The following is a 27,837-nucleotide window of genomic DNA, read 5'->3' as shown; positions in this document are numbered from 1 at the left end:
CTCTCCTGAACCACTACTGTTCCTTAACCAGCAGAGACATACAGGTACGGCTCGCAACCAGATTCAAATCCGCTTCAACCCAGTGGTCCAGGTCGCAAGGCAGCCAAAGAGACAGCGGCCGCAGTGAAAGGAGGCGTGCGAGTGACGCTCGAATGAACGGGGGACTCCCGCCGCCTTTGACTCATTCCGTCCCGCGCGCCCTTTAACCACAACCACCACCGAACTCTTCAAATCCCAGCAGCCTGAAGGCCCTTCGCAGACTGTCCTCTCCATCTTCTCTTGTCGCGTCAGAAGCGCCTGTCTGGTGATACTGTCAACCGCGAGAGCCAGTTATCCCTCTTCCCCAGGTCACATCCCTGCTGCTGCTGCGGGGATGTCGCAGCACTCAGACATCGCCCGGTCAGCCATCATGAGTTGTGCCTCGACCCCCGAGCCTCCTCGAGACCACCGTGTCCCTCCGCCCAACGGCATCCCTAACGGCGGGAAAGACGCTGGTCTTATGCCCCCGAAGACCGTTGTCGGGAGAGCGCTAGGGAATGAGCTGCATTCCGATGCCCACAAGGCGTCAGCGCAGCCCTCCAAGGATGGAGTCGGGTTTGCCCTAACTGACACTCCGATTTCTACCGCACCGAGCTCTCCACAAATGTATGTTGCCCCCCTTCCCCTCCAAACCCCCCCTTCTCCTGTTTCTCCCGAAGGCCCTGTTTCAACCGCCCCGCTTCCTCTCGTGCGGGGACGTCGTCTCCCAGCCTGTCGGGCCTGTTGTTCAGCCCTATCGCTCGTGGCTATGTCTCCTGCTGACGCGTTTTTCAGATCCGCTCGCGTGCCTAACTCCGGATCTGCGACACCTAACAGGGTTCGCGCGACCACTCTCGACATCCCTGGCCTCACCAAGTCCAAGGTTTCACCAGACGGTCGGATATCGCAGCGAGATGTCGGCTCGAAGCTCGTCATCGTCATGGTCGGCCTCCCCGCCCGGGGCAAGAGCTACATCACCAAGAAGATGGCCCGTTACTTGAATTGGTTACAACATGATACCAAGATATTTAACGTCGGAGAGCGTCGTCGCATTGCGGCTGGCGGTTCCCCTTCTCCTGCGAAGCTTGATCACGGCAAGGACAGGAGGGAGAGTTCTGTCCACAATGATCTGGTCGACTCTGTCCGCCGAATGAGCATGAACGGGGGCACCTCGAATCCCACTGGCGATCACGAGGATGCGCTCCCGCCTCCTTTCGTTCCAGCTCGGATCCTCGTTAACGGCAAGGAAGCTCCAGAGACCAACGGCAATGCGTCTACGGCCGTGGCAGCTACCAATGGTCACGAGATTGAGCGAGAAGGCTCACCAGAGGCAATGGATCAGTCCGCCAACTTTTTTGACCCGAAGAATCAGCGTGCTGTCCAGCTTCGGGAACAGGTCGCCTTGGCTACTCTCGACGAGCTTCTGGACTACATCCTCGAGCAGGGAGGAAGCGTTGGTATCCTTGACGCCACCAACAGCACTCTGGAACGTCGCAAGACCATCATGGATCATATCCGGAAACGTGCGGGCCCTGAACTGGGTGTGCTTTTCCTTGAGAGTTGCTGTGTCGACGAGGACCTGCTTGAAGCTAACATGCGCCTGAAGCTGTCGGGTCCGGACTACAAAGGCCAGGATCCTGCCAAGGCGCTGGAGGACTTCAAGAAACGTGTCGCCCTCTACGAGAAGTCATATGTTCCCCTTGGGGAGTATGAGGAGAAGAACAACATGCCTTACATTCAGATGATTGATGTAGGGCGCAAGGTTGTTTCTCACCAGACCAATGGGTTCCTCTCGTCGCAGGTTGTATACTATCTCCTCAACTTCAATCTTTCACCGCGTCAGATCTGGATTACTAGACATGGTGAGAGTATAGATGACCGCTTGGGTCGCATCGGAGGAGACTCAGAGCTGAGCGAGAACGGACATCGATACGCCAAGGCGCTTGCCAAGTTTATCGACCACCAACGGCGGCAGTGGGAATTGTACCAGCGCCAGAAGGCGATGTCGAAGCACTTCCCACCACGTCCGGGTGACAGCACGCCCCCGAACCCCTCGTATGGTCCACAGGACCGACCACGTAATTTCTGTGTTTGGTCATCGATGATGGTTCGCTCCATTCAGACCGTCCAATACTTCAACGAAGATGAGTACGATGTGAAACAGATGAAGATGCTGGACGAGCTTCATGCTGGAAGGATGGAAGGCATGACATATGACGAGATCCGCGAGCGTTACCCTGAAGAGTATGCCCACCGCAAGAGGGAGAAATTACACTACCGCTATCCCGGACCGGGTGGAGAAGGATACCTTGATATCATCAACCGTCTCCGCGCTGTCATCATTGAAGTTGAGCGCATGACGGATCATGTACTCCTCGTGAGCCACCGATCTGTGGCTCGGGTCCTCCTCGCATACTTCCGCGGGCTAAAGCGTGATGAGGTTGCAGACCTCGACGTGCCGCTTGGCGTTCTCTACATGCTCGAACCCAAGCCGTACGGAGTCGACTTCAAGGCGTACCGATACAATCCTGATACAGACTGGTTCGACTACCTGCCTGATTTCCAACTAAGACAGGCAACCTATTAGCGTGATGAGGGGCAATTTGTGTGAACAGGAAGGGGAAGCTCCTCTCGTCACTCAACGGCGATGCTGACACGCCTTGTTCATTCCAACCGGTGGTACATGATCTCGACTCTTATCTTTGCCCCAGGTTTTCCAAGACTTCCATCATCTTTCCACTAAGAGTGCTTGCTCTTTTTGTTTCCCATTTTCTTTCTTGCTAATGGTCGATGATTTCACCACGCACCTGGAATTTCCACACAGTTATCCCTGTCTCTTAACGCCCTACCCCGGCGTAACGATACGTCACGATGTACCATGGCCCAAGTTGTGTTCCTAGCGGTTTGCTCATCGTGCTGATTCCCCGGCTCTGTCCACTCCGACCTTTTACGTCGGTTTCAAATGATGCTCTCGCCTCAATTAGAGACATATCGATTCTCCTTATTCCCCCTTCGCTTTTCTCTTTGCTGTGTTATCACCAAAGATTTCATCTCTTTCCATGTTACACCAACAGTCGATACAGGACAGTGGTGTTTTTTTTTCTTTTACTGGCTGCATGTCTTGGGCGTTGTTTCAATTAGTGTGCACTTCCTTGAAGTCCACTTTTCCAAATGGGCGCTGGTAGTTGAATTGAAACCGTCGCCGGGACACCGGAACAGGACGGGGTGTGGAGTTTCGGGTGCCTAGTAATTTCTAATGGTTCTTTTACAGCGCTCCGTTGGCGCTTTTGACTCGCTGAGGAAACAGGACGGCGTTCAGGGCGTGAAATTTTTCTTCAGTTCAGACCGTGACGGTCGAGTTTAGCTATCTTCAGACGATGAAATGACACATGAAATTCGCTCGAAATACAGTCTCCACACACGTAGGACATCCATACCACCGTATGTTCCCTAGGGACCTATGTACTGTATGTACATACTACAGCAGAATATCTACTTCTTCTCCTCCTGCTTAACCTTCTCAAACACCTCCAAAAATGCAGCAGGATCATCCGCCCCCTCAACCACATACTTCCCCTGGATCGTAAAGTTCGGCACGCCGGTGACGAACCTCCTCGTCGCCCGCGCGGCCTCCTCATCGACCTCCTTTCCCCCTTCATCCGACTCCAACAAAAACCTCTCCACCTCCCCCTTTTCCAACCCCGCCTCCACCGCCGCGTCCACCAGCACCGCCCGATCCGTGATGTTCTTCTCCTCCTCGAAATACGCCCTGAACAGCGCCTCCACGACTTTCGTCTGGAGCGTCTTCTCCTCTCCAGACGTCTCCGTCTGCCCCCGTTCAACCTGTTTCTGACCAGCCCACCAAATCAACCGATGCGAATCCCTCGTCCTACCGGTCCGTCCACCGAACTTGAACGCGATCCCCTCCGCGGCCCCGACGGCGGACAAACGGGCGAACATGGCGTCCGTCCGCTCCGGACCGAACTTGGCGTTGTAGTGCTCGCGCTTGTCGGCGCCCGGGTAGGTCGGCGCGGACGGGTTCAGGTAAAAGGCGTGCCACGAGATGGAGAAGGTGTCTGTGGGGTGGGAGAGTTTGTGGGTTGCGATGGCGCGGGAGAGGCGTCTGTGGCCGACGTAGCACCACTGCGGTGGTACATGTACATTAGTACATTGGAAATATAATAAAGGAGGTATTCTGGGATATATGTAGGTACGTACCGGACACACCGTGTCAGAGACGATATGGACTTTGAAGTTCGTCATGATTGCGCGGGACGCCACGGTTGGAAGATTGATTGGATTGTAGTATGTGTACTGGATCTCTTGATATTGGTCGTTGATCCTCTCTGTAACTGGGATCGCAATTGGGAGTGTTTTGTGGATGGACGGCTCGATATGCTTATTGTCTGATGGCTCGAAGATAGATAGTCTATACGCTACATCCGTAGGTGCAGCTGGGGTGCATAAATAAATGCCCATCCGACGACCCCGTCGCGGATAGTTAACTTAACTAGTATGGATTTGCTTACCAATCAATAATCGGTGTTCTGATCAAGCCGAGTCGGTTGGGATCCCGATGCGGGGAAGCGTCCAACCCTGACAGACCACTGAGTCGCGCTCTACCTAAGCGTGTAAGTTCGGAGGTGGATCATTTTCAAATTAGTCATGGGACTCTATAGTATCGTGTATCACATTTCTATCTCATTGTATTGCAAGGGAGCATCTGAAGGACGGATTTATTGTTGCGCCATCTCGGATCTGTGGCCGGTGCGATGACATCATCAGGTACACTCCGCACAGTGCGATTAGGTCATTTTGGTGCGATCTCATCTATACTATAAATCGACCAACTCCAAACAGCAATGGCTCAATACCCCACTTATAAACCAAAAGTCAAGCAAGTAAGAAAATAGAACATCAAAAATGAAAAATAAAAATACGTTAAGACGACCTTGGGAACCCTCCGAAATAACGCATGACAGTCTGTTGAGTTGAAGAATAAGTCGTCGTCTTGATACTACCAAGTTCCTTATACCCCGCACTTTCCAAAGTACTTTTCTGTCTGTCATTAGAAATAGAGAAACAACGTACATCGTAACACGTGCAAGTCGTCATCTCTAGATCCTTTAGGCAGCCTGATTAACCAATCTCCAAGAACGTGAATCGTCAAGAATAACAGCCGATGCATTGGAAGATATAGAGGGTGGAGAGGGTTGACTCTCGAGTTCCTTGCGCACAGCGGCATACTACAGATGGTGTTAGACACACCACATGCGAACTCTTAAGAACCAGGTGCAGTACATACCTTGAATCCAAAGTTAAGCACCAACGCCATTGCCAATCCAATACACACAATAATCGGACCCAGGACATTGTCAAGATCACGTCCACTGCGCTGGCGAATGAGCTTCGAACGAAATTCATACATATGCCACCCCCACAGCGCAGCGAAAAGAGCGAAACACGTGTAGACAATAGCGAGCGCACGCGCAATATCGTTGTCTTTGCCTGCAGCGTTGTACAGACCCAGTGATAGAGTCGCCAGGAGAACGCTGACGTGCTGCCACTTGATGAAAGTCCGTTGGTTGGCAAGCCACACCTTGGATTCCACGCGGACTGGCCCGGCGTCCTTGAGCCATATCCTAGGTTCCTCGACCCCCGGCGGAAGAGTGACTCGTTGGCGACGAGCGCGTGCGTAGCGGGACATCGAAAACGAAGGGAGGATACTGGTGAGCCGCGATGGTATCGAGGGGCTTACTGATGGATCGCGGGCTCGGTAAGACTCCCCAGGGCGCTCAGGTTCGCGGCTGGGTTGAGGTTGTCCCGGACGTGGAGCCTCTAGAGCACCGGCAGGGCCTGCATCAGGAAGCCTGGAAACGGGCGAACCGACAAGGGGCTTGGCTGCATGACCGTGTTTCGCACCAAGGAAGCTTCCCACGGCATGTTCTTCTTCGGCACGCCTCGCCTGCCTCTCCTGCTCCTCGTGGAAGGCCTCTTCAGGGTCACGTCGGATGTCATTCTCAAGTTCACCCAGCCAGAACGGGAATGCGTTGACATTGTCCTCGAAGAGTTGCGCGACTCCGTGGACAAACTTGGAAAACCTTGGGGCTTCTTTGACAAGATGAGACGCCATCAGATCTCTCACCCATTCTCCTGCCCTTCCGCTACCTCTCAACTTGATCTCCAGTAGAGCATGAGGGAAACGAATGATCTCTCCCTGTCTTATCGAGCTGAATGGATACTCCATCGCGGCATCATCAATGTCCCTGCGGTGCCAGTCAGAAGGATCCCGACAAGGTCGCTCGAAATCCAACGAATCCTCTCTAATCAGCGCTAGATTGGTGTCTAGAGAGATTCTGATTCGGTCGTCACCGGGGATCTGGAAGGCTGTCCGGGTATAATTGGCACGAAGCATGGGCTGCAGCTCATGCTCCCGGATGAAAGACTGCAGCTCATCCACGTCCCTTCGAAGCGACTCTGCCTGCTCTAACTCGCCAGTCCCTTGGTCTGAGAGCCTGCTAACCTTCTTGTCGAATTTGTATTGGCCGTTCAAAAACTCCTGGATGTGCTTCTCTTTCAGTTGCACTCTGACCTCTCGACTTCGGTCATCCTCAGTGACAATCTTCTTCTCCAAGAAGATAGCTGGCTTGTCCTTCAATTGTCCTGTCCAGCGCAGCCTCAAAGACCCAGCTTCCGGCGCCCTGGCAACCTTTTGGTTATAGAGTTCAAATTGAGGATTGTCGAAATACAGAGATGTGATGGTCGGATCCGTCGGAACTACATCCAATTCTTTGGAAGACTTCGGGTTATAGACCAGGACGGGCAGTCGCCGCAGGATGTATGTCTTGACCTCCAGGATATTATCGGCATGGACCCAGAATTTGTGCGAGGTATAGACATCTTGACCGAAACGAGCGTCTGCACTGGCACCCTCCTTGCCCTCCGGAACACCCGGGTTGAGTATCTGGCGCACGAACGAATACATGACGGAGAGTCGGTGGAGGAGAGGCGAGTAATCTTCGGAGTTGAAAGGCAGCTGCGAGAGGCGCACTTGGAGCAGAGGCCTGACCCGGTAGCGTGCGCCACGCTTCCGGTCATGTTTCTTCGCAGCCTTGAGGAATCCGGTGAAATTGATACGGCTGTATTTCTCCAGCTCGCTGACCTCTTTAGTAATGCTATCGAGCTCGCGCAGGACCTGGGAGGCGAGGGCCCTCCGTCTCTGTTCGTCGGTCACCTCTGGTTCCTCATCGTCTTTCGGAGCCAATGGCTCCAGTTTCGCCTCACATGCAGAGGTACGCTCGCGCAGCTGACGAGACGTCTGCACCTGAAATGCGTGGACCTTGTCCAGCTGAACGTTGATCAGCTCCTGCACAAAGGCCTCTTCATCCTGTTCCGTCCACGGGTCGCTCTCGACGTCGCTCAGATCCTCGCCCGTCACATCTCGTTCCCTTAATAAAATCTTCAGTTTGTGGTAGTCAATATAGTTTCCCTCCCATGGTGGATAGATGGAGTTCTTCAGGGTCTTGCCAAAACGCATTGCGCAGGGATGAAGGGAGCTGCCTGGCTGGGCTGGCGGAGAGAATATACGGTGAAAGATAAGAATAAGGATGACCAGTACAGTGCGTGTGGGTTATGGATACACTAAATCTAACAGATAGAAGCCTCGAATCGGTTGTGACGAAGTTGAAAAGAGCTGCAGGAAGGGCGACGGCACGACGCCGGGAGGTATTCTCAGCACACGTGCCTGGCGAGAGCTCGGAGATAGCCAATTGCAAGCTTCCCGAGGTGTGTGATCTCAGATGGAAGCGGAGGTCCCGAGCTAGGCCCGATCGGGGAATCAGCTGGTCGGCCCGCGACAGGGAGGAACCTTTCCCCGACCTGGTCGGACGCGCTGGACGGAGTACCCCAGATTGCCGCTACTAATCCATACCTCATCTGTTTTCTTCCACCTCGGCGAGTTTCTGGATAGATGGATAGACGTATATGTTCCTAAAGTATTTTTTTTGATTGAATTTCTACATATCGGCCATATAACATTTCATTTAGATACTACCACCTAATACCTATTTTCTCGCCTCTATGGCGTCTATCACCTCCCAGGCGGCATCTCCAGGTCTCTTGCCGGAATCCCTTCACGAGGTTTTGGCGGACCTGCATCAACATCCATATCCCCATGTTCCCAATCCACCGGAATGCAGGAGACGAGCGTCTGTGGCCCTCATTCTCAGAGTCCGCCCTGACTATCATCACTGGCCTGAATCGTCTATCCCCGAGGTGGACGATCAGTCTGCATCAGTTATCCAGCGACTGGATAGCTTCTTTTCTCAGTCATGGGTTAAACACGGTGATCCAGAAGTCCTATTTATTAAGCGGGCTTCGAGAAAAGGAGATCGCTGGACAGGTCACGTCGCGCTTCCCGGGGGCAAGAGAGATCCGGATGATGCAGACGACAAGGCCACCGCGATCAGAGAGGCTGCCGAAGAGATTGGTCTCGATCTGACAACAAACAACTGTATATATGTTGCCAATCTACCGGAGCGTGTGGTCACTGCGTCCTGGGGCAGTGTACCGTATGTGGTTCGTCACTGTCCCCCTGCTTAGATCATACTGATCCGGCTGTAGGCTCATGGTTCTCTGCCCCTTTATCTTTCTGTTAACTTCCGCCAGCTCACCAGTGCTCAAGCTACAGCCGGCAGAGGTGGCATCGACCCATTGGGTCTCACTCCGGGCTCTTCTGTCTCCGTCGCTGCGTACCATTGAGCATGTCGATCTTTCCGAACGATATTCCAGTAGGGGCGGCTTCCTCGCCCGTCTCCTTTACCGTTCGATGGTTGGCCTAATGCAATTTTCCGCAATCAGACTGATTCCCACGGAAAGTCTGCAATGTCCCTCAGTTCCCGGATTTATTCCTGATGACAGCAGCAACAAAAAGTCTCTTTCGCCCCTCCAAAAGTGGAAGGCATGGTACCTGAGCCACCAAGCGGATTCTAATGACAGGAGCCGTCCTCTGCTCCTTTGGGGATTGACCCTGGGTATCTTAGCGGACTTTCTGGATATGCTCCCTCCTCACAACGCAGTTAAACTTTGGAAGTATCCGACTTTTACTCCTCCAGATATGCGCTTGATCGTGAGTCTTTTGACGTATCGCCTGCGGAAACGCAATGCTCTCAGAGTCAGGGCTCTAGGACGCCCAAATGAGACAGCCGTCGACAGTCAGACTGCCGCGCTGCCTGTCACACACGATGAGAGTGCTGATGGTGATGCTGACCACGACCCCAACGAGGTTGGAATTGGTGGAATGGGCGTTGGCAGATACTACGGCAAGGATTCTGCAAAGGCAGATACTCATGCCGTCGGCATTATGCTGAGAGGGTATTATGACCGTTTGAGGGTTGCCATCTATGTTTTCATTGCTTGGAGGTTGGCTGCAGGCTCTATTGCAGCGTTGTATGCCTGGAAATGGTTTAGATGGCTCCGGCGCCGGTGAATACATCTAAGACTTTCTATTTTATATATAGACATGTATCCGCATAGTTAGTCTACATTATCTTAGACTGGTATAGAATCCTATGATATAAAATTGAACGCATCTACCTGAATACCAAGTGCGTGGTATGGGCAGATTATGCGCCGCCGGCATGTGACACCGCCCGTATCCGGAGCTCCACTAATGTTCCCCACACGCCGCCGTGGCGCCCCCTGCTGTAAACACCCAGCGAAGTCAATTTCACTATCGGAGCTGGCTGAAAGAGTCGAGCAGCCTCGACAGCCATATTGCGGAAACGTGTTTTGCTGCGTGTGAAATCCTCTCCTTTGTCTATTTTAACCTCTTTCTAGCGACAATGCCCGCGACACAGAAGCTCTACCCTCGCGCAACCGTCAAGCGCATCGTCAAAGCACACTCGAATCGAAGCGTTAGCAAGAATGCAGACATCCTGGTAAGTCGGTCCCTTATCACAGTATTGCAGGTGTAATGTCTTTTATTAGTCCTTTTCATATCTTCCAGACTGATCGACTAATCTGCGGTCCGGACCATTTCACAGATCTTCCTAGACTACATGCTCTTCATGCAAGAGTGAGCCCCCACCCACTCTTCCAGTTCACGCGATCATCCGTAGGGGACGGTACATTTACGAATAAATTCATCACAGATTGATGCGCGAAGCCTCGATACAGTCGAGGAGAAGCGGTGAAAAGAACATATCTGCCAAGAGTGTGCGGAAGGTCACCGAGGTACGAGCAGCACCCCTCTCCACCATACTCGTTCCCGTTTGCCGGTATACAGTGGCCTAATATTGGTTTCCAGGGAACGCTACGCAAGTTCAGAGGATAAGCGACACTTTGGTCGCTGAATGGTCGTTTTCGTGTTTGTCTGCGGAGCGCGCTGTTGGGCGTGACACGTGTACTGCGTATGGGCGGCGTACGGATATTGGCGTTCAGGTATCGGTTATCTACCTAAGATACCCATGGTCGTGGTGACCATATCACTAATATTACATTATTCTTGCTGTTGAGATATTCAACCAGAGAATGTCTACCATATGGTGCAATTGTTGATATATTCTTATCCTGTATGGCACCATCTTTTATTTCAATGCGGCGCGGAAGGGAAACAACTCGAGCTCCGAAGCCACGATGCTGTCTTGCCAAGAAATGCATCCTGTTCTCCTGAGGAGCGCTCTTTATTTCATCTACAATTGACGTCAGTAAATATTGTACAGTGATATAGTAAATCTAATCAAATTACACAGAAAGACACAAATATCTAGTCTACCCAAAAAAGGCTGCCGCTGACATGAGGTAGTTCGTGAGCAAATATCCAAAATATTCTTCGTCCAGGATGCCCTGAAAAATAACATGGCGATCAGATAGTGATCGTTCCAGCGTAAGCTATCTATTCTGCGGTCGAAGGTATCAAACGAAGTAAGATATACCTACCAGTCTGCATACTTTTCCGGAAGAGAAGAAGATCTCCTGTATGGATCACCAGTTGCAAAAAGATTCCATAGATGACAAAGGATAGAAATACCAACATCCAGAGGAATACCCACCACGATCAGGTAAGTACCAACATTAGATGGTTTATATCATGCTCTAGACGTCAGTACTGTTTAGAGGCAATGAATAAATGCTACGCAACCTTGAATGTTAATGCAGTTCCTACATTCCACCTAAGTATTTGAGCGATGAGCAGGTCCGAATAAGGTATGTCAAGCAGGACCCAATTGCACTTCCTGCGAGGCCCAGATCCACCTGTACAAGTACAAAAATTTATCACTATTGTTAGAGTCATGAAGGCAATGATCAACTGTGGTTACTTAGTACCTAAATCTGATTTTTCTTTTGGGTTACAGCTAATTCTTTACCATGTTACGTGTTTGACATACAGAGGCAATGCATAGTGTATTCCTCGCTGGAACTTAGAGCCCTATGAGATCTCTATTTGATCTGCTTACACATACAATATAATCGTACTACACATAAAGTGACCAATAGGCTTGGCAGATAGAGATATTGAAGCCTCGCCCCCTCTCCTCTCTAAGTCCAGAAGTCAGCGGGCTGTCCGATCCAATCTTTATATCTAGCTCTTTTCGTTCCCCGTGCTTCGGGATGGCATATTACCATCTTATTTCTTGCTATCTCAGTACTATTCAAGGTCAGTAAGGAAGAAGCCTTTACGGCTTACAGCGTTCACCTCTGCAAGACCGACTTTATCCAACTTCGTCTTGCTCCAAAGAGCAACTATACCAGAGTAAGAGATGACTTTTTGCACAATAAAATAATGAAGTTACAAAAAGCAAAGATAACCAAATTAAATTTGCAAACTGTCAACCAGAATTGCATGTTCTTCAAAATGCACGTCCTCAAATTATCCTCACATTCACGCACACTGAATTAAAATACCCCGCATGCAGACACTGGAAATAAAAATCCTGTATGTATTGGCAAAGAACATATTTTTAATAAACATTCTACTGAATAGGGACGATATTAAGTCTCTTTATTAGAGAAGCTGGCCGAATATCAACTATCATGGGAGGGAAGGCGATGGTGCAAGTGGTGTCGGCTGACGCCGAAAAAAACCGTGTCGATTCTCCGTCTTAAGAGATTAAGATGCAGATCTCCGGCGCGGGGCGGTGTAGTATCTATGATACCCACAAGTTGGCTTCCGAAGGGAATTGAATTCAGTCAATTGCTACATCGTGTGGAGTAATACTGTACATACAATCCATGTAAAACTCTTGAACGGCGTACGAGCAGAAAGAGAAGACGAAAACGGATCAGAAGACAGACAGAACACCAGGTTCTTTCTGTTCCAAACTCTGCTTTGTTTGCGAGTGGAGACATAGTTGTTGGCACGCGATCCAGTACTGGATCATATCATCGGAGGAGCTCCCGCTCTATTTTCCGCCTCTTTCATTCGCGACAACATCGCAGCCGCCCAACTTCACCTGTCAACACCAACTAATTCCCAACGCCCTCCTCTACTCTACGCCAGCAACCCTGCTGCTTTCTCCTAGTCTTATAAACCCCCTGAATACTAATATTTCTACTTGACACCTCTTGCCCTGGCAACTGGTCTGTCTCTTTCTCCCCTTTGCGCCAGCTGCAATCGCACAACCGACTACCTTCCCCACCATGTCTGCCACCACCGTCACCAACAACCCTCCGCCACAAACAGATTCCAAGTCCGCCAAGAAGAAGCGTGCAAAGGCCGACGCTGTTTCAAATGGCGATGCTGCTGTCTCTGTCCCTTCAAACCCGGAGACCCCAGCCTCTGCTGAGCCTACGACAAACGGTGTTTCTAGTGAGGCTGAGAACACTTTCTTGCGGGATCTCCAGAAGTAAGCATCCTTATGCTGCTTCATGGTTGTCTATGCATGTAATATACTGGACAATGTGTTGATTTATGTTTCCTGCAGGAGCCTGCGCAATGCCGTGAAGAAACTGGTGAGTCACAGCCACTATGTTCTGATAATTCCCTCTGCTAATGCGATATCCTCTGCAGAATGCTACCTCCAAAGTCGACACTATCATCGCCGAAAATCCTGGCAAGTCGCTCGATGACCTAGTTGCCGAGAGGAAGATCAATGTGGACCAGAAGGCTCAGGCGCTGAAGAAGCCTACCTTGGAAGCCAACGTCGCTCAGTTGGAGCACCAGATCGCCCAGTACAAGCAGTTTGCTTCCCACTACGAGGAACGCCTTGCCAACCAGAAGACGGCTCTCGAGAAGGCGCACAAGGAGGAGCTGGAGGCCGAGCGGGAAAGGATTGTCGCTGAAACTACAGAAGCCAGCAAGAAGAGCTTTAGAGATCAATTGCTCGTCCTGAGCAAGTTTTTGCGCGCTGCTGCTGCTATGAGACGTTCTGGTGATGAGACTTCCCCCGAGAGCCGTGCTTTTGAGGGTGTCCTGTTCCAGGTCTACGGTGGTACCGATGAGGCTGTCGACTCTATGCTGAAATTGATTGGTGGCGTGGATGAGAAGATCGCCGGCGTTGAAGGTGACCTCATTGAAGTGACTTGTAAGTACTGTCACTAGGTATTACAACACCATAAATTACGGTGCTGACAAGACTGTAGACGGGAAAGTGAAGCAAGCGTCAGAAGAGTACGCTCCGGAGACTTGGACCGAAGAGGCACCAGCTACCGAAGCTGCCCCTGCCGCTGATACTACCTTGGCAAACGGCACTCTGAGCGAGCCTCAAGATACCACCGCAAATGCCCAGACTGTTACCACCAATGGTTTCACAACCTCAGCTCCCGAGCCGGAGCAGGTTTCCGCACCCCCACCACAGGCTACTGTTGGAGATGCGGCCAACCCACTTGCTGAATCCGTGACCACCACTGCTACTGCTGACGGTTGGGTCGAGGTGCCGCGCAACCCCTCTGAGACCGAGACTGGTCTCCAGGCTACTCCTGCGGCCCAGACCTCGAACGGCTGGACCGAGGAAGCCCCTGCTGCCCCTGATGCCACTGCTCCAGCCGCTGCTCCGGCGAAGGAGGAAACGAATGACGGTTTCGAACAGGTGGTCCACCACCAGAGACAGCCCAGCCGTGGTGGCCGAGGCGGTCGTGGACGTGGGCGAGGTGACGGATTCCGTGGTCGCGGTCGTGGCGACTTCAGGGGACGCGGCCGCGGCCGTGGTGACTACCGGGGCGGACGTGGACGAGGTGGATTCGGAGGCCAGCAGGGTCACCAAGGCGCAAATGGCACCAATGGAGCCCCGGCTCCTACTCCAAGCCAGTGATTATCTGGCACCCCAATATTGTCTCTCGAGAAGCCTGACGCCTAATGTTTTGGCCGTGTTTATCGACTAAACGGCGGGGTTGCAGGGACTTCTCTCGCACATACCCGATATCTCGATCGCCCCTACTGCTCCTTGTGCTTTCCGCCTGGCATTGAGCCGCGCTTCTTCGTTAGACTGCCCCTCTTCTGCCCATCTCTTTTTATTCCTTCCTGTCCATTATTCCTTGGGTTGGTCGGCGCTGTTACGGTCCACGAAGGCAACGAATCTCTCAAACATCAACAAGAGCATGACTCGCAACTGCGAGCGTCTCGAAACGCGGACACGAAGAATTCTCATGTACTTTTTTTCTCCTGATATTTTGAAGGTCTCGAAAAGTTCCTCTGTTATATCTGTCCTGCGTTTATCGAGCGTGCATATCCCCTTCTTGCTCTTCTCGTTTCTTTTCCCCTTTTGTATGTGTTTTTACGATTCCCATGTATTCCCCCTTTATGCCTTTTTTCTGTTTCGATATGTGGACAGAGGAAGGCTTCGTGTTTTCTTGCGTCGTCGACATATCCGACCTACACAACAAACTTATGTATTCTATTTTTTCTTTGACCTATGAATGCCTCGGTCTTCTGAACTGGGCTCGGGGGGCATGGGGGATCTGGCAGGTTTGGTGATAGGGGGGGGCGGTGGAAACGGGACGGTCTGGGGGGTTACGATGACACGGTGTTATGCCTTAGCGGTTAGTTACGTGGAACAATGGTACGATCGGATTCGGATGCTGCGAAATGTCTTCTGCTGTGCATTGTTCTGCAACATTTTTCGTAGGATACTTGAGGTCAGGCCCGACAATCTTCACCTCGCAGGCATGTATCCTAAGTAGACAGATACAGGCCTGTTGCAGAATAGGGACTTCTCAAAGAGAAGACTTCTTTATAAATATGGGAGTTCTGGGGAGTATCCCGTCTTCTGCTGGCGATTGCGGGGGATCTGTCTTTAGCGTCTTTTATGAAGGTTCGTGGCCGGTGATCACAGTAAGTTGTTGGTTCGTTCTAGGTTTGGCACGGGGCGGGACGATCTGATAAGATGCGGTAGGGCTTAGGGCTGCGCCGGCGTGGAACAGGCCGAGGCTGGAGCTTCGCTCTGACAGCTGGAAACTTGGACTCCTGAGACCCATCTGTCCTCATCTCCTTTTCTCATGCTGTATTAACGTTGCATATATATATATTTTTTTTCTTTTCTTCTCCCACTCGGGCGCTTATGCTGTATATGTTCATCGTGTCTCTGAACTGAACGCAATCGCTGGCTTAGTATCTCACTCCCGGCCATGGTGTCGATTTCGGTCTCTGGGGACCAACGAAAGAGGATCTTGAAGGTCCTCTTTACCTCACTTCTTTTGGATTTGGTTGGTGTCTTCTGGTTCCTTGCTCCTATAGAAACTACGAGCTTTTGCTAATCGCTTTTCCTGCTACGCAGATTTCCTTCACCTTCATCCTCCCCCTCTTCCCTTCCCTGCTCGCGTTCTATCTCAACCGGGACCCCTCCCCAACGTCCCTCCTGAATCGAATCTTCCACTACCTGAACGCGTACAAGAACTCGTTCGCAAAGCCCATCGACTCGCGCTATGACATCGTCCTCCTGGGCGGCGCGCTCGGCTCGCTCTTCTCACTCCTCCAGGCCATCGCTGCGCCCTTCATCGGCCGTCTGTCCGACAGGCGGGGCCGGAGAACCGCCCTGCTCTGGTCAATGACAGGCAACATTCTGAGCGTCGCGCTGTGGGTCGCGGCAACGGACTTCCGCACGTTTCTCGCGAGCCGGATAGTCGGTGGTCTGAGCGAGGGTAACGTGCAGCTCGCGAATGCGATCGCGACGGACATCAGCGACGAGAGTCAGCGCGGCGCGACGATGGCGCTCGTGGGTGCTTGCTTCAGCGTCGCCTTCACTTGTGGACCGGCGCTGGGGGCTGCGCTGTCGAGCATCACCACTGTGGCTGCCAATCCGTTCGCGACCGCCGCGGGGTTCTCGCTCTTCCTGATCGTGCTGGAGACGGCGTATCTGTACTTCTACCTCCCTGAGACGCATCCGCGTTTTGTGAACGCTGGCAAGGCCGAGGCTGCTCGCACGGAAACTTCGAAACCGAACGGATCTAGTATCCCAAGCACAAAAGCGGAGGCTAACCAGCAGTCTCCGCGCGAGCATACAAACCATCCGATGCTACTCAACATCACCCATTTCCTCTTCCTCCTGCCCTTCTCTGGCCTTGAATTCTCCCTCCCCTTCCTCACTGCAACGCTCTACGCGAACAACAGCACATCCAGCCCTTCGGCCCTCAATGGACGTCTTCTCTCGCTCATGGGCCTCATCGCCTCCCTCCTCCAGGGGACCGTTGTGCGCCGCCTCCCGCCCCTTGTGACCATCCGTGTGGGCGTGCTCGCCTGCACGATATCCTTCTTCCTCCTCGCGCGCATCTCGTCCATCTCCGGCCTCTACGCCGCGGGCTGCCTCCTGGCCGTGACCAGCGCCACCGTCGTAACGGGCCTGAACAGCCTGGGGAGCTTCGAGGCCGGAGAGGGCGAGCGCGGAATTGTCCTAGGCAAGCTGAGGAGCTGGGGACAGGTCGGAAGAGCGGCCGGGCCGGTGCTGTTTTGCTCGCTGTTTTGGTGGGGTGGACGTGAGATGGCGTACACGACGGGCGGAGTGGCCATGTTGGCGGTTTGCGGAATTGTGTTTGCAGCGCTGAAGTCGCCCGCAAGAAAGTAAAGTTTTAACCTGATAGCCACTAGGTATTGTGTGCTCGTTGGGAAGGTACATAGGTTTTAAAATAGACAGGGATAGTTATCCAGTCGAAAATGCCGACGGCTGGACCGGCGGTCGTTTATCATTGAGCAAAGATTCTGTTCGATCAACGCGAACTTCTTGGATCAAACGTAGAATATCATCTAACCATATGCAATCCCAATTGAGGCAAGTGACATTGGATCTCTTGATTTAAAGAGTGATCTCCAACATAGCTTTCTTTTCAAAGCTCACACTCTCATTCCTGAGAGAATCCTTAGAGCACTCCTCGCCACAGTACACATGGCGAGCAAGCAAACTCTCAGCCCGTCCATAGATCTCCGTCTACTTCTAGACAGTTATTTCTCTGAAAATCGGGAGCCCTTTACGCAATCCAACTTAGATGATATATCAAGGTAACTAAAGTATACTGTACCTAATTTACTGTCCACAGGTTACAAGGGGCTCCGCCCAAAAGGGGAAGAACGCTTCAGCAAAGACAGATAGATACCTCAAAGATTGATTAGATCACCTACCTAAAGGAGGAAAGATTTTGCGGAACAGGGAGAGTGCTCCGAGCTGCTCACTAACACAAGAAAAAGCTCATCTGTAACAGGGGCTCTGAGAACAGAAAGATAGGTTTGTTGTTCCATAGCACTGAATTTGTGCCTGTTTGAATGCATCTCACGTTAATTTTTGCTTTCCCATGAGAAAAAGATCGAGAATGTAACCTATTCAAGTTCTCTGCGGGACCAAAAGAGACGCCATCGAGGATGCTAGCCCAAAACCCAGTATGAATCTGCAGAGGAAGTTGCTTAATAGCATGGAGGATCTCCTTGCCATTGGAACACTTCGCAAAGGCTTCAGGTTTGAACTTCCTGCCAATAGACCGGATAACCGACGGGTGGGACGTACCTGAACCTCGCAAGCTATGTACGAATCAGCCCACTTTTGAAGTCCCTTCACATGACCTTAATTATATTTAGAAAAAGGATTTAGACATGGAACAATATGAATCTTAACCAAGAGAAAAAAAAGGTGTTGCAATACACCCTCCTATGCAGTTCCCCTGAAGACAAGTGATGGATTGATTGTGTTGCATAAAAAGCGACTCGGGAACAAACCAACCAACATCGTTCGGCGGCTTGATTGAATGTGAAGGTCATTTCACCTGACCCTCCCCTTCACAAGAACATCACCAGAGAATCTCTCTCCAATCCAATCCAACTTGCATCAGGCAAACAAATCCGCATGACTACTGCAACCTTCCAGACTTACCGAAATTATCCTTCATATGACAATCTCCTCTACTAAATCAACCCCCGGAACAGTTACACAAGATGGAGAAGAAGAAGAAGGCAGCATCTTTCGACTCGGACACAGCAGCTCTGCTGGATGGGTTTTTTGAGGATTCCGAAAAAGCGACCTCTGAGGGCTCACGATTCAGTGAGAATGCTTCGAGTGGGGGAATGGGAATCTGGCAATCTATATAAGAAGAAGAGACATTCCATCCTCTGTTGCTTCTGCTTTTCATCAAACACGGTTGTCGGTGATCTTTGCATCAATCACAAGGTACCATTTTTTAGATATCTTCTCCGTATTTTAGTGTACTATGATATTAATGGAATACAGTTTCCTCAGAACCTGTGGCATATATTTTCTTCACCTACTACAGAAGGGCATAAGAAACCCGCCGATACCATGAAGCTTCTGACTCCTCTGTGTCTCCTTTTTGCTGCCTGTGCAGCTGTGCAGGCATATCCTGCCCCAGAAGAAGAAAAAGAGGCCTTTACGGGGGAGATATCGGTAGTGGCAGACCAGAGCCCAGATTTGCCTGCTCTCACTGCCCCTCGCCTCGATGCGAGAATGCCGAGGACGTGTCGGCTTGTTTTGGACAGTGTCAATCAGATTGGTACCAGTGAGGCTGCGTACGTTTATTTTACCCTCTATTCAAGATAAATAATAATCAAAATACCAAATTCAATTACATCTACTAACTCATCATCATCATCATTCATATGGTTGTCTTCATCACATTCGGCCCCGAGCTCGCTCGTCAAATCTGCGAGCTCACACATTCCACGGACTGCAAACACTGGTCCAGGGTCATCAGCATTGGCCTTTCAATGCTCTTTGCACTGGCACGCTGGGGAGTCGCAAACTCAGCCACTGGTCTTGGTCCTGACGCGCTGGATGGCGTCCAGCGTCGCTCTAGTATTGGGAGCTATCAAGACATCTTCGTCAAGGCTATGGCAGATCATGGCGTTCAGTATGCAGGCATCTTGCCTGACTCTTCTTCTGATCACCTTGGTGGGAAGCAGCGCAGTCAAGAAGACGATGAAGAGCCTGAGCTGCATGAGAGATTCTTGATAAAAGGCCTGATGATCCGCCCGAGCATCAGCAACGACGACAACAATAACAACAATATCACTCACGACGTTTGGGTCAACCGCTACAGTAACGGTGGTATAGTTCTTCACCTTCCTGCCCCTGATCAGCTCCTGAACGACAACAGCAGCAGCACCATCACGCGCAGGACCGCAGCTCCCGGATTCAAGATCTCATATGCAACAAGAAGCCAATCGTACCTGACCAACGCACATCAGAAACAGATGGCGAGCGCCATCGCCGAATACTGGCGGCGACTGGCCGTGGACGATGGCATCAGCGAGTTCATGGGCTTCGAAAAGACCGGATCGACGGCCAACTTCAATTTTCGGATCATTCCGGAGTCGCGATCCTTTGGGGGGAACTATGAGGATAGGGATTACTGTGGGCCGATAGAAGTATCCCCGCGCTCATTAGGGATAAAGAGGGAAGACACCACTGATAGCCACCTGACTATAGTTGAATTTGAAAAGTATGATGAAACGTGAATGGGGATGAGTAACGAATTCGATTCTGGAAGTTCTTCCGTGTTGAAGGATCGTCTTCGGTCAGAGACTAAGACCATGACTCCCCCAAGTTAGACTATTCTGCGAATATCCGCAGTAATCCTACAACTTGCAGAATGCCCAGTTGTGACTTTTGCTTCTTTCTTAGAAAGAAATAATGAGGCTCTGCTAGGACATAGGGGCGCAAATTGATCAATTGAATCATGTCCAGTACGATTAGTAGGATAAGGAAAGACCAAGTGACTGTATAAGTTGAACACACTTTCACATTTTGCAGACGAAAACGGTTAAATGATCATTCATCTACCCGACAGAAACCACCGTCTTATCCTCATTAACACTGACTGACTTGATTCAAAGACTTCAAATCAATCGTAACACCCAGCAGCACCATCGATATTAGCAGCGCCCGCATTCATCGTATACCCATCATAGCGGGACGGCGAACTTCACATCGGGACAGCCGCGTCTCAAGGGCCTTGATGATGATGGCGATGTCGTCGTCGGTGGTGGATGATGTGAGGATGCATGCAGGAAGGGAAAAGCTCTTGCTCCAGAGAGGAGCAATAGCATGTTTTGGATATGATATACGCCTCGTCACTTGAGATGAGTAAGTACCTTCTCCGTCGTTAAGATGGAGGAGAAGATGCAGTATCTACTTGATAGATACTAAATGAATTCTGTACAATATCATAGACATATATCATATTGATATTGATATAATGAACCTCAAACATCTCGGCCACGATGGCTCCTACTCATTGCCAGTCCTAAGTCCCGGGTACTACATTCCCAAGTCTCAAGTTTAGCCCCCTAGTCAATTCTCCGACACAGAAATACGGGAGATCCTATAGGAAAGATACAACACATGGGAAAAAGAAAGATCTAATCCCCACCTACCCTCCTATCATATCTATCAAACTTAGTAACTTTATGCATGATGTAAGGATTAGCTGAATCAAAGTTCACATGCTTCTACCAGCACATGTGTCTGTTACAGCATATGCAGAAGTGAGGCTATGACGGGGGGAACCTTCGGAGAAACTACGGACCGATGACCCAGTAAGGATGCCAATCAGACCTCATCTCTCGATTCAGGCTATGCGAATCGATAGGAGGTCTTTGATTCGGTTCCCTAATCAGCAGGACCATTTCGGTTAGCAATGTATATAAGACGCTCCTTAGCCACGGGCATTAGGACCCCGTGGTCAACTTGTCTATCAATCCAGCCTATACAGTTGTCTGAAGAAGCTCATCCATTCCGAACTCCCAGTCCAAAATCAGGCCTAGAAAGGCAAGTTATATTACTTGTTTCCTGTTCCCAAGATAAACCCCCGCGAGTTTGGGCTAGAGCTTTAGGCCCCCCCCCCCCGTGACAGTATGATATTCAAACAAAACAAACATGATAAAAAAACCCATCGCCAAAACCTCATCTACGAGGGACATTATCAATACCCAAGTGACAAAAGAGAATAAATTGACAAGGCCGCGATTCGAACGCGGGAATCTTTCGAAACTAGGGCCTAAACCTAGCGCCTTAACCACTCGGCCACCTTGCCTTTTCAATTTATTACACAGACATGTCCAATGAGAAGAAGAAGAGCAACAGTGAGGGAGAAACACAGCCGTTCCAGATAAACCCAGTCTGGAGCCTTATCACTTCACCATACCTATGCAGCTTGCTCCCTTGTAGGGGCAAAATTCTCATACAACTGCCACACTGCTAGATCTAGTCTTGCGAAGTATGGTGGAGAATATGGATCTGGATTGTGGTTTCTTGATTTTATTCTAATTCTACAGTTGAGGTAGTGAAAGGTGGATTGCCTAATTAGTGTCACGGTGTGGTTCCTAGGGAGCATTCTAGGAGCCAAACCGCTGCACCACTGGCAAAAGACTAGGATACGAAGCCAACGGCTTCGTACTGCTCTCACTTATATAGCTTCTTGCCACGCCGTCACAATTAGTATGGATTGTACAGATGTAGGAAGACACAAGAGATCTAGATAGTCATCACAGTTGCTGGAATTTGTGTATCTAAGGGATGGCACAGAGAGCTGATAGAAATCCATTTTCGAATATGAACAACCCCATGCTCTCTGATCTTTTATTTCAGTAAAGTTGTTTTGTGGGGACAAGTTTCCCTCCCCCTGCAAGATGGCTTAGATAAAAAGTCACTGGACCAGGTGCAGTATATCTGGGCGTCGCATAACCTTCTGACACGCCGGGCCAACTTCGGACCAGGCGAACCACGGCTCGAGATCAGGTGATCTCTAGGTCCTACCCATCTGAGAAAGTATACAAGCAGCCGATTACTCCGATGGGCAACCCGGCAAATGATGTGCACAACCTACCCACTAGCGTGGTATCATCCCCACTCGGCTGACGCTGCTTTATCCAAGCGCCTCTTGGACGGAGAACACGGAGACGGTGGAGCTCATCACCAACGGCCCCGACTGCCAAGCAAGCTAAGGCAGCTAAACCAGACAAGCCGGAAGCTACTACAGACAAAGTACGAACGCATCAAGCCAAGAGAGCCAAGTCAAGGAGTAACCAAGTCAAGTGAAAGCCAAGCAGAGTTTCTGTCCGCATCAGCTCTAGCCGAGCCGGGTGCCATCCGGGTTCAGCCTGGCATCATTTCTTATCTAGTACCGTGCTACGATTGATTGACTTCATAATAATTGTATGCAGATGCTAAAATCACCGTTGTCATTAAGCTAGCTATGACTAATAGTAGCAGGCCTCCGCGCAGCAGCGGCTGACATCGGTTCTTCCATAAACAGCAACAGATCAATAGACATTGCGCTCGTCAGAGTTCGTCACAGCGTCGACACTCATCGAAGAGTCAGATACATCAGCAATGCTGAAAGGAAAATGAGTTAAGGAAACGAGGCAGAACAATCACGCCTCAGCGGAAACACTGTTCCGGCGAGAGTTGGCGCGCGAGTTGACCCGCGAGTTTGCCGCGCTGCCCTGACGGCTGCCCATCACCTGGTGCACCCGCAGGTTCTGCTGCGACCGGGCGAAGGAGTTGGCCCGGGATCCGGTTGGCACCTTCGACAGCTGGTGGCCCTGAGTGCTGATCTGCGTGCGGGCATCGGACAGCTGCTGGGCGAAGGGCGATCGCTTCCGCAGCGTCGGTCCATACCAGTAAATCACGTACACGGCGATGACAAGAACGAAGGCAATGCAGGCTATAATAGAAAGAAATGAAGGTTAGCATTGGAACTAAGTAGATGGAGAGGCTCCGACTTACCGAGAATCGTGGATGCGTATTCCAAGTGCCTCTCACCACCGATATCTGTATATCCAGTCAGCTTCCACTCCCGCAACATCCAGCACATAATTTACATACTGGTAAAGAAAGGTGTCGCAGGCACGGTCAGGATACCGGCCAAGATGTCTCGGGACCAACCGTTTCCGCCGGTGGCAGACGCAGAGTACGGGCCGTATGCACAGATCATGTAGTCGATGGTGGCCATGTAGATGGCGTAGTTGGCGATTCCGACGATGGCAGAGAAAACCATGGTTCCGATCCAGTGGACCGGCGGCCCCATGCTGGTCCAGGCGAATCCAAAGAGACCGATGGGCAGACACGGGGCCGTGTAGAGAAGCCACCACAGCCGGGACTCGTACTGGGCTCGCTCGTCGTTGGGCTTGTTGCGCCGCTCGATAATATTGCGCTTAATTGCGGGAAAGAAAGAGAACCACGCGATGACGTAACCCACTAAGATGGGGATAAAGGCCAGGCCCAGCGCAACGCTGTCGAAACCCCACTGCTTGTAGACGAGGGAGAAGGACTGGATGAACATGAAGATGAGGGCGTCGCTGAAGCCGCTCAGCAGGGACAGAGTCAGGACGATGGGCTCGGTGAGGTACATCCTGAACGGACGGATCCAGGTGATGAGGATCTCCTTGGCGGAGAAGCGCTCCTTGAAGGAGAGGAGCTCGTTAGGTCCGTAAACGTTGGGGCTCTCGCCGCTCTTACGCTTCTTCTTGGCGATGCGATCGATCAGAATGGTCGACCGGGTCTCGGGGACGAAGAGCAGGTGGACGATCTGGACAAAGCCGCCGAAGATGAGCTGGATCCATATGTTCCAGCGCCAGGGGAGGTACTGCTCGACGAAGCCACCGACGATGGGGCCCACGACCGAGCCCGCAACCGAGGAGAAGACGACGAAGGCAACGGCATACTGCTGGTCATCAGCCTCCCACATGTCTGCGATCATCCCCAGGGTGACAGAGCCTCCGGCGGAGGACAGACCACCAAGGGCACGGCCAACCATCATGGTGCCGAAATTTTTAGCCAAGGCACAGGGCAGCTGCCAGACGTTGACGAGAAAGAGACTGGCCTGCAGGACGGGCTTCCGGCCCAGCTCCTCGCTCCATGGGGCCCACAGCTCGCAGCCAAAGGCGTAGAGAACCAGGAAGATCATAGCACCGCAGCGGGCGGCCTGCAGGCTGATGCCAAACTCCTCAGACATGCCGGTCAAGCCATTGGAGTACAGACTGGTGTTGAAGTTCATCGAGACCTGAACGAGGAAGATGACGGTGAGGATCGACCACTTCTTGGCCGAGGAGAACGAGTAGCCAAGCTGGTCATAGCAGTCCTCCTCCGTCAGCTCGATCTTCTCATCGGGAGAAGTTTTCTCGAGATGATTGTGCTCCGGAGCGGCATGGGGATCGTCCATGTTCCAGTGAGCGTGACGAGGAGACCCATTCGCTGGAGTGACGCCCTTTTCCGTGGAGCCATACTCGGCCTGAGTGGCAGAGGAGACCTCGGAGTTCTGGATCTTCTCGTCCGGGGACGACAAGGATTCTGCGGGAGGAGCCATTGTGTGTGAATGGCCTCTCTCGGGATTCAATGGACAAGAATGTGCTCACAGCGTGCGTCTCAATTGGCTCGATATGGTTCAAGAAGTGGATGAGATGTTGACAGGAAGCGTGAAAGAAGAAGGAGAAGGGAAGAAAAGAGACGCGCGTGGGGAAAAGAAGAAACAACAGTGGGCGGCGGGCGCCGTATACTTATACGACCCCGGTCCGGTCTCTCGCCGCTTCCTCCGGAGCAGAGACATGGGGCCCCGGAGGGAGGGTGGGCAGGCCGGTCCTGTGGGCTGGAACCTGGACAGAAGCAGACAAGAGGCAGGCGCGAAGCAGGCCCTGATATCCCTCGGTGGACACCGGCCCGGCGCCATGGTGGCGACTGCAGCAGCGTCGACTCGTCCTTCCAAGCCTGGTGCTTGGCTTCTTCCCCAGGCAGGCTGCACGGGGGAAGCGTCTGGCGTGGTCTTGAGCAGTGCGGGATTTCACGCTGGCCGACACTGCACGCGAAAAGCCTCTGCAGCGGCCCAGGCTTCTCCACTGCAGGGCGCTGCTGCCAGAGAAGACGGGGAAGATCCTCATGTCCAGGTCCGGCGGCCTGCTGAGAGGACCGGGATCATTGGCTTTCTCGGGCCGGTGGGGAGGTTAGCGGTCCTCTAGGAGTCCCGGGCTGACCAGACCGGTCCCTCTTTGCGCCCTGCTCGCCTACTCCGGAGGTCCACTGGCTGGGAATGTCCGAATCTGGAGAAGCAACCGAACGACGTCTCTCATCATGGACTTCAGCACCGGATATCAATGTAGAGATCACTACCGGTGCTGTGTCAGCCCTACATGCAAGGTTCACCAGATATAAGCAGAAAAACTACCGGTCGTCAGTGGCTTGGAGAGGCTTGCTAAGCAGGCGTTGTGCATGGGGGATCATGGATGAGCGTCGTCAACGGCGTATTCTACTCCGTACTTCGAGCCGTGAGTTGCTTTGTTACATCGCGGCTCCACCGATCGTCGCTCCGCGCCTGACGTCAGGCTCGGGATATAACAGCGCACATGGGTTCGATCTGATCGAGCACGCGCGCTGCATACCACAGATCTGAGCCGTGAATCTCAGGGAGAGGATATCAATCAGTGAACGTCCGCCCGTCTAGACGAGAAAAGCCGGTTCCGGGAGCAGGCAGCCGGTCAGCCAGCCGAGAGAGTCCAACTGAAGGGGAATATGAGCCCGGTTGGGGCCCCGCCGCATTGTCCGTTCGCGTGGGCTTCTGTGGAGGGCCTGGAGAGCGCTAACACGCTTCGAGGGTCTGCCTGCGCTCACCGCCCGGCGCTCCGAGCTCGCTAAGAGCGGCGATGGACGGGCAGCCGTGCAGATCACGCAACGTTTTTTGTTCTCTTCCCCGAGAATAATCCTTACGGTGTACGGATTACAGAACAGCATGCAATCTGATGCCAGACGCTCATCCCCACAGCTGTTCGATCTGCGGCACGGCGCACCCCTGGTCGCGTGTGCTGGTTGTATCCAGCTCGTATTCAACCTTTGACAGCAAAAAAAAGCCTCCTCCTTTTTTCCTTTCCCCGTACGACAGTCTTCAGGCCAGTATCCTGCAGCTGACGCAAGCTGAATGATAGCCTGTTTCTTTCGATCTTCATGCTATAAGATACTATGTGCATCCAGTACGTAGTATATATAATATCCCTGTCTCGTATCTAGTATCTGACTGTCGGTCTGCGTTCTGTTCTGCTATCGAAGGGATGAATTCCAGTGGCAGAAAACTTTCTCTTGCTTGTTTTTTGCCAATCGTATGCTACGCTGTACTACATATCCCAATGGACGGAATATTCTTATCATAGTTCTCAGAACTAAGAAAGAAATTGAGTGATGACTCGGAAATTTCTCATCTCATCGTGCGACACCACATGGCTGGTGGACACACCTCCAGGTCAGGTTCGCCTTGCCCTCGTGCGACCCTTGTCACCTCCTTGCCTCTCTCCACGAGATCACGCTCGAGACAACTGTTGGTCTGTGGGACGAGACGAAGATCCCAGACCTCCCACATTGGAAGATCCCGCTGCAACTATCCATCCCTTGCTGCGTCGACGTCTCATTATTGTGGCTTATCCTTCCTTACCCATACAGGAATCAGCTGCCTACGCGGCGTCAATTGCCAAGCCCTCTCTTTTTTGACTTTCTTTATTATTGCACACCGTCTCGGTCGAGAATTTTTCTTGCGCCCTCGAATGGGAGGTGTTCGGAATCTACTAATCCAAATCTTGTCAAAGGAAGGAACTTGAAACTTGGATGATAATGCCGTTTTTATATATAGCTCTCTTACTAATGTAGGGAAAAGAAAAAAATTCGTTAATTTCAATACCGCCTACCTACCTACCTACCTAATTCTCTCTGCCCGTCCATGCCACAACATGCCGTGCGCACTGCGCCATACGCCATATTTGAGCTGAGCGCAAGTCACCTCATTCTCACCGCTCTTAAGAGAGACCGTGATCAGTAATTGTAATATGGCCTGGGATTAAAGATATAGTTTTCGTCCTTGGGTCTGGGAAGGTATCTACAAACACCGTAAGTCCTACCCGACAGTTCGAAGAAATGGGAACGGATAGTACAGTACAGTACTTGTATGTAGCACCGATTACAAATACTGTGCGAAAAGAAAAAGAAAAAGTAAATGCATTCAAAAAAAATGAACTTCAATGTCGCTCCATCTATTCCATCCTTCAAACGATATATGCGCCTCCTACATACCTCCTAACAGGAACATACATACATTAAGCGTGTGGGTCCAAATATGCACACGTCGCATCTAATTATAAGTCAAGATCAAGCATAAGTAGATAGAGATAGGGGGAAATGCCGTTTTATTTCAAATCCAACCTGGGACCCTGGCAGGAAGGATCTTATCTTTTTTATTTGAACCCGAGCTTGACTTGACTTAAAATCGACCACCTCTTCTTCGTCTTCTTCTTTAATAAGGGGAATATATATATATTCAGTTCAAAGGAACGGGCTTAGGGTCAGATTAGGTTAAAAAAAAATCGAGCTGGGTTGTGTTCAACATAGGTAGATTTGATAGTGAGTGCCATCCATGGGG

The 27,837-nt window shown here is 51.5% G+C and overlaps 10 protein-coding genes and 1 non-coding gene across 11 annotated transcripts; 7 read left to right on the top strand and 4 right to left on the bottom strand.

The window, feature by feature from the left end:
* Window positions 1-409: 409 nt before the first annotated feature.
* Window positions 410-2,605, top strand: VTN00DRAFT_7623 (uncharacterized protein; the record flags this gene model as incomplete). Its single annotated transcript, XM_069434387.1, has 2 exons — window positions 410-645; window positions 814-2,605. The coding sequence occupies 2 exons, from the start codon at window positions 410-412 to the stop codon at window positions 2,603-2,605; spliced, it is 2,028 nt and encodes a 675-aa protein (XP_069285889.1).
* A 905-nt stretch (window positions 2,606-3,510) lies between these two features.
* VTN00DRAFT_7622 (uncharacterized protein) lies at window positions 3,511-4,281 on the bottom strand (the record flags this gene model as incomplete). Its single annotated transcript, XM_069434386.1, has 2 exons — window positions 3,511-4,161; window positions 4,237-4,281. 2 exons carry the CDS (start codon window positions 4,279-4,281, stop codon window positions 3,511-3,513), a joined length of 696 nt encoding a protein of 231 aa, XP_069285888.1.
* An 863-nt stretch (window positions 4,282-5,144) lies between these two features.
* Window positions 5,145-7,555, bottom strand: VTN00DRAFT_7621 (uncharacterized protein; the record flags this gene model as incomplete). Its single annotated transcript, XM_069434385.1, has 2 exons — window positions 5,145-5,264; window positions 5,324-7,555. The coding sequence occupies 2 exons, from the start codon at window positions 7,553-7,555 to the stop codon at window positions 5,145-5,147; spliced, it is 2,352 nt and encodes a 783-aa protein (XP_069285887.1).
* Window positions 7,556-8,097: 542 nt separating this feature from the next.
* VTN00DRAFT_7620 (uncharacterized protein) lies at window positions 8,098-9,505 on the top strand (the record flags this gene model as incomplete). The annotated part of the gene is made up of 2 exons (XM_069434384.1): window positions 8,098-8,588; window positions 8,641-9,505. 2 exons carry the CDS (start codon window positions 8,098-8,100, stop codon window positions 9,503-9,505), a joined length of 1,356 nt encoding a protein of 451 aa, XP_069285886.1.
* A 355-nt stretch (window positions 9,506-9,860) lies between these two features.
* VTN00DRAFT_7619 (uncharacterized protein) lies at window positions 9,861-10,351 on the top strand (the record flags this gene model as incomplete). The annotated part of the gene is made up of 4 exons (XM_069434382.1): window positions 9,861-9,956; window positions 10,062-10,093; window positions 10,170-10,251; window positions 10,325-10,351. 4 exons carry the CDS (start codon window positions 9,861-9,863, stop codon window positions 10,349-10,351), a joined length of 237 nt encoding a protein of 78 aa, XP_069285885.1.
* Window positions 10,352-12,657: 2,306 nt separating this feature from the next.
* On the top strand, window positions 12,658-14,267 carry VTN00DRAFT_7618 (uncharacterized protein; the record flags this gene model as incomplete). The annotated part of the gene is made up of 4 exons (XM_069434381.1): window positions 12,658-12,863; window positions 12,942-12,969; window positions 13,028-13,541; window positions 13,600-14,267. 4 exons carry the CDS (start codon window positions 12,658-12,660, stop codon window positions 14,265-14,267), a joined length of 1,416 nt encoding a protein of 471 aa, XP_069285884.1.
* A 1,312-nt stretch (window positions 14,268-15,579) lies between these two features.
* VTN00DRAFT_7617 (uncharacterized protein) lies at window positions 15,580-17,012 on the top strand (the record flags this gene model as incomplete). The annotated part of the gene is made up of 2 exons (XM_069434380.1): window positions 15,580-15,657; window positions 15,729-17,012. 2 exons carry the CDS (start codon window positions 15,580-15,582, stop codon window positions 17,010-17,012), a joined length of 1,362 nt encoding a protein of 453 aa, XP_069285883.1.
* A 2,141-nt stretch (window positions 17,013-19,153) lies between these two features.
* On the top strand, window positions 19,154-19,903 carry VTN00DRAFT_7616 (uncharacterized protein; the record flags this gene model as incomplete). The annotated part of the gene is made up of 1 exon (XM_069434379.1): window positions 19,154-19,903. The coding sequence occupies one exon, from the start codon at window positions 19,154-19,156 to the stop codon at window positions 19,901-19,903; it is 750 nt and encodes a 249-aa protein (XP_069285882.1).
* Window positions 19,904-21,399: 1,496 nt separating this feature from the next.
* VTN00DRAFT_t138 lies at window positions 21,400-21,480 on the bottom strand. Its single transcript has one exon. It is a non-coding gene; the product is annotated as a tRNA-Leu (tRNA).
* Window positions 21,481-22,819: 1,339 nt separating this feature from the next.
* VTN00DRAFT_7615 (uncharacterized protein) lies at window positions 22,820-24,753 on the bottom strand (the record flags this gene model as incomplete). The annotated part of the gene is made up of 3 exons (XM_069434378.1): window positions 22,820-23,112; window positions 23,175-23,219; window positions 23,274-24,753. The coding sequence occupies 3 exons, from the start codon at window positions 24,751-24,753 to the stop codon at window positions 22,820-22,822; spliced, it is 1,818 nt and encodes a 605-aa protein (XP_069285881.1).
* A 73-nt stretch (window positions 24,754-24,826) lies between these two features.
* VTN00DRAFT_7614 (uncharacterized protein) lies at window positions 24,827-25,399 on the top strand (the record flags this gene model as incomplete). The annotated part of the gene is made up of 1 exon (XM_069434377.1): window positions 24,827-25,399. The coding sequence occupies one exon, from the start codon at window positions 24,827-24,829 to the stop codon at window positions 25,397-25,399; it is 573 nt and encodes a 190-aa protein (XP_069285880.1).
* Between the last annotated feature and the right edge of the window lie 2,438 nt (window positions 25,400-27,837).

The sequence above is a fragment of the Thermoascus crustaceus genome, assembly GCF_041956765.1.
Source record: "Thermoascus crustaceus strain CBS 181.67 unplaced genomic scaffold VTN00scaffold_5, whole genome shotgun sequence".
Classification (NCBI taxonomy): domain Eukaryota; kingdom Fungi; phylum Ascomycota; class Eurotiomycetes; order Eurotiales; family Thermoascaceae; genus Thermoascus; species Thermoascus crustaceus.
Note: the sequence above shows the minus strand (reverse complement) of the source record. Positions and strands in the feature narration are given on the sequence as shown.